At 39.2% G+C, this 16,809-nt stretch overlaps 2 protein-coding genes across 3 annotated transcripts; both read left to right on the top strand.

Moving 5' to 3' along the window:
* Positions 1 to 221: 221 nt before the first annotated feature.
* On the top strand, positions 222 to 13,138 carry LOC131242523 (14 kDa zinc-binding protein). 2 transcript variants are annotated; one of them, XM_058241224.1, is made up of 6 exons: positions 222 to 379; positions 470 to 571; positions 9,644 to 9,730; positions 9,933 to 10,080; positions 12,690 to 12,807; positions 12,896 to 13,138. In XM_058241224.1, exons 1-6 carry the CDS (start codon positions 309 to 311, stop codon positions 12,961 to 12,963), a joined length of 594 nt encoding a protein of 197 aa, XP_058097207.1. In that variant the 5' UTR covers positions 222 to 308; the 3' UTR covers positions 12,964 to 13,138. The 2 variants fall into 2 exon arrangements, with proteins under 2 accessions (XP_058097207.1, XP_058097216.1); XM_058241233.1 differs by lacking the exon at positions 9,644 to 9,730.
* A 2,868-nt stretch (positions 13,139 to 16,006) lies between these two features.
* Positions 16,007 to 16,574, top strand: LOC131236786 (uncharacterized). The gene is made up of 2 exons (XM_058234260.1): positions 16,007 to 16,164; positions 16,367 to 16,574. The coding sequence occupies exons 1-2, from the start codon at positions 16,072 to 16,074 to the stop codon at positions 16,484 to 16,486; spliced, it is 213 nt and encodes a 70-aa protein (XP_058090243.1). The 5' UTR covers positions 16,007 to 16,071; the 3' UTR covers positions 16,487 to 16,574.
* The last annotated feature ends 235 nt before the right edge of the window (positions 16,575 to 16,809 follow it).

Here is a 16,809-nt window from a genome sequence, read left to right as displayed (position 1 = left end):
TTCTCAGGTTAAAACTTTATCTTTCAAAATGGATGGACGGAGTGGATAAAACCCGTACATCACGGTGGGCCCCGCAGAGCCCTGCCTGGACGGATCATCGTTCAGGTGGGGGCAGGACGAAATCCGCTTCCAACCTGGACGGTTGCGATCATCGGACGAGCCTCAATACGTGAGCCACAATGGGAGGCGACATACACTCGATGGTTAGTCGCGACAGAGGCAAAACCACTCCGATCTAATCTTTCATCGCATTTCAAAGAAGTCTTTCAAAAGAATTAGGTGAAGGGTTGTAGGATTGATGAGAGAAGATGATTTCCTTTCCTTTCTCTGCTTCAAAATCCATGGCAGCAGCGGCAGCCAATCCCTTCCTGCTTTTAAGGTCATCCCCTTTCTACTGCTATTTCAGAATCTATTCTCCTCAGGAATCTATTCTATTTTAAAACTCTCTCTGTATCTGTCTTCGATCCAGGCATTCTCATGCACTTCGAGCTCTCACGACTGCGAAGACATCTCTCGGTTTCCCGAACAGTCATTGCAGAATCCCTATTCTTCCTCTCCTCCATTCGAACAGGTATTGGCTTTTCTCGGTTACATGGCATTTCAAATTTCAGTTCCTGCTCTTCTTTTTTTCCCTTTCATATGGCCACCTTTCCATTTGCTATACTGTAAATAACCCTCTCCCTTTCCAGTATTTGTAATTAACCCCTTAATTTTCAGCATTATATAATACACTCCTTTTGGTGGCTTTTGAATCAACCTAGTTTTGGTTTAGAGAGAAAAGGGCCATTCTGCCCCCAATTTAAACAACATACTTAAACAAAAAACCATACTTTACCCTACCTCACCATCTTCCAAATCCAAAGATCTCTTGATCTCCATCCCCCAAAAATTTCCCTCTCCAAAATGTCACTCTCTTGCTCCTTCTCTAAATCCCTCGTTCTCTCTCTTGATTCATCTATTGCTGCCTGTCTCGAGAAGAAGAAGAATAAGAGGAAGCAGTGTAAAGTGGAGATATTTTCTATATTCCATTGAAAGAGAAGAGATCCTCTTATAGAGGAGATATAAGCTAAAATTAATAGATTCCTAATTGAGGATTAGTTATACAAAGACAATAAACAGATCCTAATTTTTAGTTACAGATTTTCTAATCTATGATACAGATTTAGAATCTAATACTCCCCCTCAAATTGGAGAGTGAGGATTGAGAACGCCCAACTTGGAGCTCAACCAGTAGAAGGATTCCTTGCCCAATGGTTTAGTGAATAAATTGGCGAGTTGAACTCTGCATGGAACATACGAAGTCGAATTAAACCAGACCGGATCTTTTCACGAATCAGGTGACAATCAAGCTCAGTGTGTTTGTTTCTTTCATGAAAAACGGGATTGGTGGCAATGTGAAGGGCGGTTTGATTGTCGTAAAACAGTAAGGTCGATTGAATATTGCAAACATGAAGATTGTGAAGGAGATGAAGAAGCCAAGTGATTTCACAATTGGTAGTTGCCATGGAGCAATATTCAGCCTCAGCTGAGGAGCGAGACACCATAGATTGCTTCTTTGTTTTCCATGATAAAGGAGAATTGCTGAGCAAAAGTGAAATAACCGTTGAGAGTGCGTCGTGTCATGGGTCAATTAGCCCAATCATAATCACAATAGCCTTTTAGGAGAAAGGGACTTGATAAGACATGAGCAAGCCTTGGCCTAGAGATCCTTTCAGGAAATAAATAACATGAAGGGTAGCATCCAATGTGGTCGTCATGGTTTGCTCATGAATTGACTAAAGATTTGTACGAAATATACAAGATCTGGTCTAGCAATGGTGAGATCAATACGACATCCAACCAAACGACAATATTGAGTTGGATCTGTGAGAAGGTTCCCTTCTTCATCCTTGACTTTGGAATTTTGATCCGTAACCAAGTCGGTAGGACGGGCACTAAGTGAACCGACATTAGACAAGATCGTAAGTGTATTTTCGTTGGGTAAAGTAGAGGCCTTGTCATGAGCGAGCAACTTTAATTCCCAAGAAAAATTTGAGTGATCTGAGGTCTTTGTTGTGAAATTGATTTTGTAAGAAAAGCTTTAAATTAGTGGATGCTTTGCTTCTGGCTTGGCAAGGAGTGGGGTTAGGAAAGAGCAAGACAAGACTATGGAAGATGGCCTTACTTGCGGTTTAGTGGGCCCTTGTGGGAAGAAAGGAATGCAAGATGCTTCAACAACATTTCCAAACCAAGGAGTGTCATCTCTTCAAGGGCGAAAGCGTTGGTTATCGAATAGGCTTCCTACTCTAATTTCAGGGGGGATTGTTGTATCGATTTTCTTCTTTGAGCTTGGGTCGCCCCATTGGCACCCCTTCCCTTGTGCTTTGTTTTCCTTTTTCGCGTTTTCAATAAGGTTTTAATTATCTTAAAAAAAAAAAAAAGAATAGAAAAAAAGAAAAAGAAAAAGAAAAGCTTCAAATCAACGATGAGCTTTCCATTGTTCCTAGTGACAATGATATCGTCAACATAGACTAAAATGATAGTAAAAGAGTTACTGTTATGCTGAGTGAAGAGGGAGTAATTGGCCTTGGACCGAATATACCCAACACTTTTCAAGGCACCAAAGAACTTAGCGAACTATTTTCTGGAGGCCTGTTTGAGTCTATAAAAGGATTTGTCAAGGCGACAAACATGAGACTTCCCATGTCGAGAAAAATCCGGTGGGAGAGGCATATAAACTTCTTCTAAGTTGCCGTGTAAGAAGGCATTGTGGACATCTAATTGATAAAGAGGCCATCGTTGAATGGCAGCAACAACAAGGAGACATCGGACAGTAACCATCTTTGCAACCGGGGCATACATCTTATAATAATCAAGGCTCTTTTGTTGGGTGTAGCCCTTCGCAACAAGACGGGCTTTATAATATTCAAGAGTGCCCTCAGAACAAAACTTGAGTTTATAAACCCATTTACAACCAATGGGAGTTTTCTTAGCTGGTATTGGAGTAAGTGACCATGTATTGTTCTGCTCAAGTGCTGGTATTTCAGCAGCCAATGGCATCACAACAATTAAGATCTTTCACAACTAGAGAGTAACTTGCAAGTTAAACAAGAGATGAAATGCTAGAAAGAAAGGCCTTATGTGGAGGGGAAAAAATTATCATCAGAGAGAAAATTAGCTAAAGGAAAAGGACTAGCCTTTGGTGAAGTAGAGAACACTTGAAATCACGAAGCCAGGCAGGAGGACATCTATGATGTTTGGAACAGCAAAGGGTGGAAGAGGAGGATATGATGGGTTCTGCTTGAGGTGGGATAGGAGGGGATGTAGTGGCGGGTGTGGAAGAGGATGTCTCCTTTGGTAAAGACATATTGGGAAATGAAGATACCGTGGCAACGGGTGAGGGAGCGGAATGGGGGATTGAGAGATGTAGGGATTGATGGTGACTCTTCAATTGGTAGGGGTATGGGGAGAATTGGGGGTGTTGTGGATATATCAACATAAGGAAAACTGTCCTCATGGAAAATAACATCGTGGGTTGTGAAAACCTCGCATGAATTGAGATTGAAAACTCGATATCCCTTTTGAGCAAAAGGATAACCAACAAAGATGCATCTTTTGGCACATGGTTGCAATTTATTCCGATGAATTGCAATTGTGAAAGCATAGCAAAGATATCTAAAAACATAGAGATGGTTGTAAGAGGGGGGTTTCTTAAAGAGCACATGAAATGGAGTATTGGTGGAAAGGAGAGGGGTGCGCATGCAGTTAATAAGGTATGTGGCAGTAAGGATGCATTCTCCTTAAAAGTCAAGGGGAAAGTGAACATGAAAGCGGAGGGCACATGCAACTTTAAGGATGTGTTGATGTTTGCATTCGGCAACACCATTCTGTTGAATGTGGGTGGTGGTGACAACGAAAGATGTTTGTGTGGTGGCAGAAGAGTTGCCAGTGATGAGAAGCCAGATTCTGACAAGAATAGCAAAGAGGCTTTAATGGTGACTCTCTGATACCATATAAAGTGGATAGTTTTTCAATATTCCATTGAAGGAAAAGAAATCCTCTTACAGAGGAGATACAAGCTAAAATTAGTAGATTCCTAATCTAGGATTAGCCGTACAAAAGATAATAAACAAATCCTAATTATTAATTACTGATTTTCTAATCTAAGATACAGGTTTACAAACTAATAATCAGAAGAAAAATACTGGCTGAAAGGTCTGGATCTCTAATTTAGGGGCCTACTTGATGACTTTCCCCTTTATGCACAAGGGTAAAAGCGTCTTTTTGAAATTTTGGTTAAAAGTAATTTGATGTAGTTTGCAAGTGAATACCGTAAAGGAGAGGATTTTTTATTCTTATTTTAACAAATAAGTAAAATGGAGGTTTTTTTATAACATAGTGAAAAGGAAGGGGCTATGTGCAAAAGACCCTTTTCGAATTGGCAATAAAAGGACCCTAGAATAAGCTTAGTTTACTGGTTTTATTTTGTACAACTAGGAGGCCATGGTTCAGTTATATAGGGGACTTGACAAAAGAGGAATTATAAGGTACTGATGCATCAATTTGTACACATGGGCCCATGCTTCAGTGATCTAGATTGTCAATCTGATTGGCCCTACTTTAGGATGGGGGATTCAATAAAAATCTCCTAGAACAGAGGGTTTATATATATATGATAATCTCATTCTTTCCACGCGATGCGTATGTAGCTTATCTAGAATCATGGGTCACATTATGCAGTGCTCCTGGTATCGCTGATATTATCAATAATATTGGCCATTATTATTTGTATTGTAGGGCAACGATATATATATATATATATATATATTATACACTGTATTGTACGATATTGTCAATAATATCGCCCATATCGCGTGATATTTTCAAATCGTGAGATATCAGTGGCAAGCCTTTGAAATAAATACACTGTATCATCGATGCGAAGCTATCGTTGATATTATTGTAATATTCCTGATACCAATGTTAATGCTTGTGAAATTCCATAAAATAAAAGCCATAAAAACCCCTTTTTTTTCCTGTTTTGTGGGGGTAGGATCTCTTTCTAGCTGTGTTTTAAATTTGTACATGATATGTGTTGAAGTTATTGCATTATTTCTTAAAATGAGTGCATTAAAAGCATATCCATTAATTAAATATTCTTTTCCAACAACACGTGCTTACAATGGAAACCTGTTACGTATAATTGTTTTTTTTATAATAATTTTTGAGTTCTAAATGTGTAATCATGTGTCTTTAACATCTCTTGAAGTTCTCACTGAAAAATTCTACCTTTTCCCTAATGTTTCCCCAGTGTTTCCATTAGATAGCAATAGATTCACTGAAAATTTCTACCTTTTCCCTAACATTTCCCTAGTGTTTCCATCAGATAACGATAGATGCACTGAAAAATTCTACCTCTTCCCTGACGTTTCCCTAGTCTTTCCATCAGATAGCGATAGATTCCCTGGTATCTGCAATATTATCAGTATATTGATACATGTTTATGCATCCCATGTTTCTAGTACATATAACAATAATGATGTTTTGAACATTATCGCTATGGCTGGAGCATTACCCAAAAATCAGATTGACAAGGCAATCCTTTGTTTTGTGTGGCACTATGGAGCCCCTTCTAAGGTTGCGGCTTTCGCTTTGTTGGTGGGAAGGAATATGGTGCTCACAATTGACAATCTTTGGAAGCGGTTGATGGTTATTATCAATTCTTGTAGCTCATGCTTACATGACACTGAATTGGTTGGATTGCTTATTCAGTCACCACCCATTTGCTAGAACAGTGTGGGAGGGCTTCTTTGACCTCCTCAAAGTCTCTTGCATTTTTCTGGGGACCATTGAGGTTTTGTTCCTGATGCAGGGGATGTCCTAGAGGAGTAGAGAAATGGAGGTTAGTTTGGTTGGCCAATCCTTGACTCTTTGGGGTGAACGGAATGACCAATGCTTTTGGAATATTTGCAGGTCAGCTACGGAGGTCGTAAGATGGTGAAGCTAGATGTTTCAGAATGTGCTGTTTAATTGTTGGGTGCTGTTCTCCTTTTCACTTGGGTTTGAGCTTTTTGGTATAGTTGCCTTTGGGCTTTTCTTGAGAGAGAGAGAGAGAGAGAGAGAGAGAGAGCAATCCTTTGTTCGGATCGGTGGGCGTAATGGATGGTTAAAGTAAGGATGGTCTATGGTATGGTCCCAAAACTGGATGGTTAGCATAGCTTGGCTAGTGTGATTCTTGGGATACTAATTGGTTAGGGCTGATACCATTATACCTAGATCCTAACTTAGGGATCAGATTTGGATCCTGTCAGGTTCAGATCCTAGTATCATGCATGAAGCAGATTCGAATCTACTTGGATTCATGTATCATTCTGGTGGTGGTGGAGGAAAACAATCTAGCTTGAAACTAAAGCAGCTCACATTGGAGTGGTTAAATCTCGAATGTGGGAGTTTGAGGAGCTTGGTCCATCGTTCGTTGCCCCAGTATACCAACGATGGATTAGTCACGTGTAGAAATGATAGACCAAGTGATAATTTGAAGAAAAGATTAGAGCTGTAGATGGGATGTACATGCCCTCCTCTTCTTCATTCTCATCTTTGCTTTTCTTCTTCTCTGTTCCCTCTTCCTCGTTGGTAGGGTCTTTTGGTGATTAGAACATAGATAGACGGATAAAGACAGGGAGAGATAAATAGAGAAAAGGACAAAGAAGTGGGAGGGAAGGGGCCTGTTTATTTCTTGGCCCCAAAATCTAGGGACAAATCTAATTAAATGGGGCTGAGTGGGAGGGTAAGGGAGGAATGGAGGGGCACAACTTTGACTAATTTATTAATTTGGCCCAAGATCTAGGCTTAAATTCACGTAAATTGGGTTGAGTGTGAGGGGAGGGGATGGGCATAGATATGATTAAATCAGGTTGAGCATTGTCAGATTTGAGTACAACCCTACTAATTGGGTAGTGGATAAACTCTATTTATCTGTCTTCTCAAATGGAAAATGGTGGAGTATTCCGAATCTTTTGGATTGACAGATTCATACATTGAATGTGTGCATGACTATAGTGGCAAGACTATGATGGAATTTCTCATCCGTGAAACCAAATAGTTGCTATCTTATGACTGAAGACATTACCAATGTTTCTATTGTCATGGCCTGTGAAGGCTTCTCCACTTATGATTATAAAGGATAGGGCCTTAGGAATGATGGGTGAAACAGGTCTAGTCTTGACGACCTAAAATACTTGGGACCTCGGACAAAGCTATGATGCCAACGACGATGGTGGCGGCGATGATGATAATCATACTGTGATTGTTAGGTGTGACACTACATTGGCACAAGTCTGCATGTTTGTCCAAGTGAAATGGTGGATGCCTCGTGTGTTTTTTCCACTGGTCTTTAGCAGTATTGTGAAATGCAATTGCAATCGCATATGCCAATTTTCAAATGTATATCATACTAGCATATGCGATATTTTACCGTTGGGACTATGTGGTTGCATACAAAAGTACATGAATGCATATGTCATATTTGTGCAATGTGCTCCCAAAGGTCATATTTATGACCTTTGGGGACTTTTTATGATTATGGCAATGATGATGATGCTAATGATGACAGAGATGTTATGAGGATCATATTGATGATGATGGCAATGATGATAATGCCATTGATGATGGACATGTGCCATAATAGATTAAGGATCAATATGTATAGTATATTCTTGTTACACAATATGGGATACCAACGGCAATGGCATTGAGCCAATTTTGAATTTGTATAATGGATTTCTATTTTGAATTATTATTCTTTGAAATTACATCAATACAATTTTTAAGTTTTTTTTTTCTTCACATTTTTGAATATATGCATTCACTCAAGTACTTGCTACTGCTTAGCTAACTTGTTATTGTCCAATAGTACTAGTCAAATTGATGTAATAAATATAACAAAATTTTGATGAAATTGGCAATAAAACTATTTGAAAAATTGTCTACACTTGTAATATTTTTACATAGTTTTTTATAATTTTTTTAAAAAATATATTTTTCCTTTTTTTTTTTCAAAATTTTTGGGGGCTTGTGCGATAGCATATGCGATTGTGGGATCGCATATGTGCACATCCCCCATGGGTCGCACAGTACTGCATATGCTATTTGACACATTAATCTTTAGTGAGACCCACATTCCATAGGCTTGATGCATTAACAAGATCTAGTGAAAGTTTCATCAACAATCTTCGCTATTACTCATGGCCTGATGTGTCAACAGCCCATATCAGCTTTATGATGTCACATGTGACTGTTGATCCGTGGACCCATGTAGGGTTGGCGGCTTGCATGGGTTGTTTGGGCCAATTACATGGCTGTGAGGGTCAGGGAATCTGGGCTGGAGTTGGTGATCGCTGTAGGAGTCCATGTATCAACACTTTCAATGTTGCAAAACATGGAGAATTAATGGCTCGGATTTGCAGAGAGTTGGCCCTCTTTGGATTAGTCCAAATGGTCCACTATGTTCCCAGTTTCGAGATCTTTGGTTAGAGTGCTAGAGCGGGCCATGTCTGGAGTAAGAGTTATGGATGGGATGGGAGCAAGTTTGTAATATTTCAAGATGAATTTTCTGCGGGGATCGTTATCTTATATCTGTCATGCACGTTCCTCTTCCGTGACAAATGTATAATCAAATTGATGAAGGGAAGCTTTGAGTGCCCGATTTGTCGATTCAAGATGTCATCACGATTGGAAGCTATGAGTGCCCGATCTATCGATTCAAAATGTCATCACGATAGGAAGAGAAATGATATATGTTATATTTTATTTTGAATTTAATGGCATTTTAGTTTGTAATGTTGATATCATAAAAAATAGAAATGCATGTATTGTAAATGATAAAGGTTCAAAAGCAACCTACATGTGTTCTATTTATCATTGTGTTCAAGGGATTTATGTCGATTGCGTTGAATGGGGATTGTTAAGTGTGCCGCCACACTGACATTAGTTTGTTTGTCTCGAAGTGAGATGGGGTTGCTCCATGTGTCATGTCTATTGGTGTTAGTGGGATCCACATTCCATGTGTCTTTAGTGGGACCCACATCGCATGTATCCATGTATGATTTGTTGTTATCATTTCATTAATTAAACAGGTTCTCATGTATCATATGTCAAAAGTGCGAGATGCATATATTTAAGCAAGTGTATGCATCTCACTCATTTTACACACGGAAACATATGGTTTAGATGTGCATGAACATTGATGGTTTTGCCTTTGGTTTATGTATCAACTTGAGTGTTATATGAAGATTTTTACTAGGTGAATGTGTATATATAGTGGTGAGGTGAGCATCTGGTTTTACTTGAAAAACCTTCTTTTCCTTGGGGTACCTTTGGAGTTGGCTCCCTGTAAGGCTGTAACTCAAGTTTTCTTTGCTCCCTCTCTTCTTGCTGCTTCCAGTCTGATTCTTGTTAAGCCAACTGTTTTATTTTGGGATTTTGAAGATGCATGGAAGTTTTTAACTTTATATATATATAAAAATACTAATAAATAAAATAGTATATTTGTGTTGTTAAATTCATATCAAAACTATTCAGATTTTCTCTATTCTGCGAACTGATTTTGGAGTATGAGCTTGAAGTTTGTCAGCATCTTTCTTACACATCCAATTCTGCAATTCAGATCCATACATCGCATTAGTGCTGCTGCTGATGAAGAAGCTTCTGCCAAAGCAGCTGCAGCCAGTGCGGACAGTGGAGGTCCAACCATGTAGTTCTCACGTTTACTTAGAGATGCTGGTTTTGTCTCCTATATCGGTGATGTTGCTTCAGTAGTTATCTTAGTGTTTCAGAGAACATTAGTTTCTTTTAGCCTCAAATTTGGATGCTTATGAGCGGATGTGTTTTGATTCACACTAAATTCCGTCATGCAGCTTTGCTATGGAATGAAAGTTTTTCCTTTCTCCTTACAGATTTGACAAAATCATAGCAAAGGAAATCCCTTCGACCATAGTATATGAGGATGAGAAGGTGTTGGCATTTCGGGATATCAGTCCACAGGCTCCTGTTCATGTTTTAGTTATTCCAAAATTCAGGGATGGACTAACACAACTCAGCAAGGTATTCATTATGTTTCTCTCTCTCTATATCATTTTGTTTCTCACTATTTGTTGAGCTCGGCAAGATGGTGCATATTCTTTGAAGGAGATCTTCTCTTTGTATATGCATAAATTGAAAGATAGCATCTAGGCTAGTCTTCAAGCACTCCTGGACTTACATAGTTGGAAGGTGTATTTCTTTCTTTCTTTGTGATGAATGACAAAAAAATTTTATTTAGGGAGCAACAAAATCAAGGGAGCATCAAGATTTTCTCAATATATAAGACATTTTTGTGTTTTTCCTCAATAATCACCAGATATAGATTCAAAGAGAATGGGGACATTATCCGTTAAGGTAATCGATAAGTGTCACCAATATACAAGGAACTCCAGGCCACTCCTTCCTTGGCCAAATGATGGGCCAAAGAGTTATCCTTTCCTGGAATAATATTACAAGAAACATAATATGGAGAGATCTGTCCTTGTTTCTTTTTTCTTTTTTGGGCAAATAGACCAAACCTTTATTTCATTTACAGTGAACTGCTGCAGCTGCCCCAGAGTTGGCCTAGACCTAGAAACCTGTGTAATAATGCTCTTGGAATCGCCCTCGACAATGATCATGGATTAGCTTTAGACTGTCCTTATCACTTCCAATGTAGTTTTGTTTGAATCACCAATGCTGAGTGGCCCTGAAAAGAGGGGAATGATTCTGCCTTGGTAATACCTTATTCACCCCCCGTCCTGGCTGTCCAGGGTTCCCATTGAACTACTACTAGCATCAAGCTTTTGATGTGAGTAACTTAGCACTAGTATATTTGGAGAAGTGGGAAAGGAACACTTGAGCCCTAAACCACAAGTGAAGAGCACTGAAACGCGTAGGAAGTGTCTCTGTGTTCCAGTAACATCCTGCATGACATTGTGGGAGTTGGATTTCACTTAAGGCTGGGAAACTATTGCTGCATTCCAACAGCTTCGGAACCCTGATTATTTTGCCAATTTCTGTTTCTTGTTGATTTGAGCGGGAAAACAGTTGTATTCTGCTAAATTACTGTTGTAGTTTGTTAGGATCAGTGTTCAATGTGCTGATGGTGTTGGCTAATACGATTGGTATCATAGGAAACAATACGAGATTCGCAGGGGGGGGGCATGTATCTTGCGATATATCACAATATGTATCAATTTCATAGTATATCGCGCAAGGATTCTTTATAAAAATGCTGCATCATTGATATAAAAATTCTGCTAAATTCGATGAAAATGAGCAAATTTTGTTGAAATCCAAAAATTCATAGACTAAATGTGTTTAGATAAGTTTTTTAATAGATTAAGAAGAAAATAGTTAGAAATCCAGGATACTCATAAGTGTGTGGAGGCACGCAGCTGCAGCCACAGCTGGTGGTCACAGTTACGGTGTCCACCCAGTATCCACTGGTGGGCAGACTGGTGCAGTTTTGAGAGAATGAGTACCAAAGATACGTTAGAGAGCATATAAACTAGTATCATTAGCTCATGAGCTGAGCACAGTACTGTTGTTATGTGGAGCGACAATATTATAGCTGCTCCAATAGGGATGACGACTTCTGGCTGCCTCGTAACTCCAATAGGAACAAGTCCGAGGTGTATTTTTGCTTTTCTTTTTTGTTTTTAGATATATTATTTGTATTTGGTTACTTGTATTCTATGAGATTTGAATGATGTGAACTCATTTTGATATAATTGCATCACTGTTGTTGGACAATGCTTAGTTTGGTCCCCTACACAATGGAAGCCCATTAGGCATAGTTAATTTTTTTGTCATGTTTTGAGATCTAAGTTCGTAATCATTTCTTTAACATCTCCTAAAGTTTCATTGAAAAATTCCATTATTATCCCAATGTATCGCCAGTGTTTCCCTCAGATTGCTATACATTCCATGATACATGCAATATTTCCCATGTGAAACTGATATGTTTCTGCATCTCAAGGGTTACACATATGATGCGATACTGATAAATAAATCATTGATTGTGGTTACTTTCCTACATAGGGCTTCTCATTCATTACTGAACTGCCACTACCATTTCGATAATAATGCCCAATTTTGCCATTAAGTCGATCAATGCCAGCACTCCCTCTTCTGATTTTCACACCACATCCCAGTTTATCAGATGAGACTTGCGATCCCCATCCTTTCCTTCTCATAGGAAATCTTGTGGTAGCATTGTTGTCTGTATTATTATCAGGCGCATCCTGTTTATGAGTTTGAGAGCCTTATGCATGCAAGGATCACCTTTCAACAACGGTTTGAAAGCACCGCCAGATTGGAACTGTTTCTACAACCTGATCAGAAAACATCTGGTTCCATTTAAGGTGGCACAAAGAAACTAGATTAGGCTGGATTCCATTTCCCACTTTTCTTGGTATAATGGTAAAGAACAGGAAGGTCCTGTTTGAGTTTTTGGTCGGAGCTCAATGAATCCATTGCATAAATTGATGACTTGCAAACATTGATACTTTGGTGCTTTGTTTAGCGTTTTTTGTCTTGTAAAACTCCTCCATTATCTGTATAGTAATGTATAAGCTTTGAGGCATTAAATTGGTATATTCTTTGAAACTGTAACACCATGCTCCTTGGCATTTCTACTTCTTCAGGCGGAACCAAGACATGCAGAGATCTTGGGTCATCTTCTGTACGCTGCTAAAATAGTGGCGGAGAAGGAAGGTATCCAGGACGGGTTTCGTGTTGTCATCAACAACGGTCCAGATGCATGTATATAAACTCATCATGATCTCTCATCTGATTGTGAATTTCTCACAAGTGATATTCTTCCATGCTTAACAGTCTTTTGTCATTCCAGGTCAATCTGTTTATCATCTTCATCTGCATATACTCGGCAAGAGACCGATGAAGTGGCCACCTGGTTGAAAATCCCTTTGATTGCCCCTGAGGTTTTTTATTTTATTTCCTCTCTCTCTCTCTCTCTCTCTCTCTCTCTCTCTCTCTCTCTCTCTCTCTCAGATCTTTATCTTCCATTCCTACAATCATTTACTATACAAATTTCTTCATTTAAGAGTTTCTATTCCTGCCCATCTAGATGGTCGATTTTTGTGGCACCTCTTTTCTTTTACCAACCAACTGGCATGGGCCCACACACTCCTTACGTGTTCGTGTGGAAGATAAGACCTTTCATCTAACAGAGGATGTACCCTGAAAATCACAGTGGCAAGATGGTCCCAACTGCAGTTAACTTGTGACGTTGGTTTGTCATTTTCTTTCCATCACTAGTCCTTGGAAGTTTCTAAGCTTGCAGTTAGGATGATCAGACCATTGTCACTTTTAGCTTATGGCCTGTCCTTGAAACTAACCAGATGAAGGCCTGTGAGCGTGAGCTTTGTGCATGGGAATCCCATGTGTAGTGTCCAAGGGGAAAAGTCTGTTAACAAGAGATTCCTTTTTGATACAAAGGTAACAAAACCATGAAATCTAGTTGTATCCTTGAAAGTTGACTAATGACTCCAAAGAAGGCGGAAAAAAAAACCAACCAAAACAAGGCCCAAATGCACTGAGCATACATTGGGGCACCGTTTGGATGCAAGAAAAGTTGTTTGGAACAGGCTATCTGGGAAGACACTGTCCCTGCAAGGTAGTCCGTAACGGTGACGGTAGCCATAATGGCCATCATTGTGACTTTTATGATATACGGTCTCTGTTTTTTATGTTTTTTTTCAAATTGAAAAACCTGAAAAACCTGTTTTTTAACTCCATAATGGACCGCTATGGCTTTTACAGGGGTGCAATGGGCCATTACAGGTCATTTTTTATTTTTTTTTTCATAATGGCCGTTATGGGTCATTTTTTCAGTAATGGATGTAATGACCTTGTAGTGTATATGATTGCCACCGTTACGTTTAGGTAACAACCTTTACTACCCGAAGATATAATGGTCCATGGGTTGTTGAATGAATCCATTTGAAACCGAGAAAAAGAATGACATTCTGTCTCCAGTAAGTGGAATAGAATAAGCATAATACCTTTCTTGAAAAATGGCTAAATAGAGAGAGAGAGAGAGAGAGAGAGAGAGAGAGAGAGAGAGAGAGACTATCTAAGGTTGGAAATAATTGCCTGGCCGTATTTCAAGAGGACCCAAACCAAATAGATGTGATGATTCCCAAACCGACCCAAATACATGTGATTATTTCCAACCTGAACTAACCTGATCCAAGGACCTTGATAGACTGATTGAACTTTGCAGCCCTAGGTAGTTCAAGTTGACTCAGCTGAGTTGGCAATTCGTTACTATATTACCGTGGAATGAGACCAACCGGCCATGTTAGCTCTGTGAACGGTCCTATTCTGACAGTTCAATTCCGGGTGGAGTCAGCTCCAGGCCTGTTCCATTGACAGCCCCAATAATGGTTTGTTTGGAGCCCTAAAATGGGGCGACTGGATTCATTGGATGATCAAAAGACACTAAGGGCGTGTTTGGTTCGTGGATTAAAATGCTATTGAATTGTATTAGATGGGATTCACATATTTATTGCCCAGTGATTGCATGTCTGAAATACTATGGTATTTTAGCCATCCAATCCCATGTTTGGTATAAATTTCTTGTTATGGAAAAACATTGGATTAAGCAAAATCCTGTTTGGTGGACCATGGAATTGTAATCAACAGACCAAATTCACAACGTTGTTCACTTGAACACATATATAACCAGAATGTATGTGGATGGAAGGCATGGATAAACACATGCATGATGTGGGGCCCACACGTATAGTGGATTTTGAGGATTTCAAAATCCACGGAAAATTCGCATGGGACCAAATGCAATTCCATCCCAACCTTTCTCATCTTCCCCAAATGATGGATGGAATTTACATGGGACCAAATGCAATTTTATCCCACCCCATCTAATTCCCTGCGCCAAATGCCCCCTAACGAACTTGCATGAATGTGTGGCCCACTGCATGGGTATTACTGGAATAACCGCTTGATGAGTGGCTTGGATTATGTGTACAGTTGATGTATGTGGGTTACGAAAAGGAATCGTACATGGACAGCCCCTCTACATGCTACCACATGTGCCTCTTTGTTAGTATTTGGTCCAAATGCTTTGTGGGCCACAGTGCAAAGCAAAACGACTGTTGAGTTTAATCAACGGTTCCAAACTCATGGATAGGAGACAAATGCATCAAAGATCTGTCGGCTCTGGCAAATCTTCATTGTTCAGATTTGATGCACCGAAAATGGGGAAAGTATGATCAGGAGGTGGGCCGCACGGATACACAGAATTCAAACCACGAGTCAATTTTCCTTAGCCACATTCATTTATTCTGCACAGGTGGGGTCCACTCAATGATCGTATAGCCCGGGGTTTGCAGATATGCCATCTACATAGTTGGGATTGCCACATGAGCGACTCTGATCTTGCACACGTGTGCCTTATTTCAACGTGTGCACTCTTCATAGCCACTTCTCAATTATCCTTACAGGGACTTATTTTATACTCTGACAGAGTAGAATGCTCGATACACATGCACTTAGAAATCTTACATGTGATATACACTAATTCAAATTAAACGAATTAAATAATGGAATTCACTATCACTACTTCAAACTTCCAAAATAAGATTGGCTGAACAATCCTAACCTGTGGTCCGTAGACTCTTGTTTGATGAAATGGGACCGATTAGATATTTCTCATCTCAACCGTCTAATAAATGTCCGCCAATCCGATGGTTTAGATAACCAAAGAACCATTTTTGGTTAACGATGCATCTAAATCTAAACTGATAAGATAATATTTTCAAATTAAAATTGAATCAATCGTACAGCAAGTGTGCAATTTTTCAGTGCCTGAGTATCATCCGTCACAAGGCCAGAGTATCAAAGATTTCCCTCTTATCTTTTCATACTTTATAGCCTATCGACGATCATCTCCCAATGCGTTGGAAGCTCCCTCAAGACAGAAAAAAATAAATTAAATTAAATTAAAAAAGAAGAAGAAGAAGAAAAGAGAGAGAGAGGGAGAGAATGGATGCAATGCAAGTCGCACTTCCTGTGTTGGGAATCTTTGCAGCTGCTGCTGTTGTCTTCTACGCCGTCAGCTTCGCTGAGATCAGAGAGGTTAATTCTCTTATTTTTCTCTTTCCAATTCACTTGAATTCTGTTTTCTTTTTTGAGTGTGTTCGGTTCCACCAAATATCATGAAATTTCATTGAATTTGGTGCAACCAAACACACCCTTCTCTTTTAATTGTATTTTTTTTCTCTCTCTTAGGTTAAAAAATCCTTGTTTTTCATCGTCTTTTTCATAATATTTTGGGCAGAAATCATTTAGAGAGTTGGACGAATCGGATTCTGAAAGTGGTGGATTCAAGTCCTCACTGAGCTCGAGAAAGCGACGAGCTAGAAGAAAAGCTGAAAAACAACAAGGAAGTAGAGATTGACTCGACTTTGTTTCCTTTCTTTATTTCTCTTGAAAAGAAAAAGCAAAAGCAACAAGCATGCGAATTTCACCTAATATGATTTTTTATTTTTTACTTTTCTAATTAGCAGATTTCTTCCAATTGTATTTTTTATTTTTAACTTTTAATTTTCTTTCTTTGGAGATATCCAATGGTAGCACTACAAGATGTAGTGGGCGGCTCAAAGGGGTAGGCAGGTGAGGCAATTGCGCCCCCCCTAATTATGAAGGCCCTATATTATAGCAAAATTAAAAATTTTATTTGAAATTGAAAATAAAAAAACAAATCTTAGAAACTAGCACTAT

Source organism: Magnolia sinica, chromosome 1, assembly GCF_029962835.1.
Source record: "Magnolia sinica isolate HGM2019 chromosome 1, MsV1, whole genome shotgun sequence".
In the NCBI taxonomy this organism is placed as follows: domain Eukaryota; kingdom Viridiplantae; phylum Streptophyta; class Magnoliopsida; order Magnoliales; family Magnoliaceae; genus Magnolia; species Magnolia sinica.
Note: the sequence above shows the minus strand (reverse complement) of the source record. Positions and strands in the feature narration are given on the sequence as shown.

Bases quoted from the DNA above. Each gene is read 5' to 3' on its own strand.
- LOC131242523 (XM_058241224.1), top strand. From the start codon at position 309: ATGATTTCCTTTCCTTTCTCTGCTTCAAAATCCATGGCAGCAGCGGCA. The intron at 9,731-9,932 runs GTAGTTCTCACG...TTCTCCTTACAG, and splicing joins GACAGTGGAGGTCCAACCAT to ATTTGACAAAATCATAGCAA. The intron at 10,081-12,689 runs GTATTCATTATG...CTACTTCTTCAG, and splicing joins GACTAACACAACTCAGCAAG to GCGGAACCAAGACATGCAGA.
- LOC131236786 (XM_058234260.1), top strand. From the start codon at position 16,072: ATGGATGCAATGCAAGTCGCACTTCCTGTGTTGGGAATCTTTGCAGCT. The intron at 16,165-16,366 runs GTTAATTCTCTT...TATTTTGGGCAG, and splicing joins GCTTCGCTGAGATCAGAGAG to AAATCATTTAGAGAGTTGGA.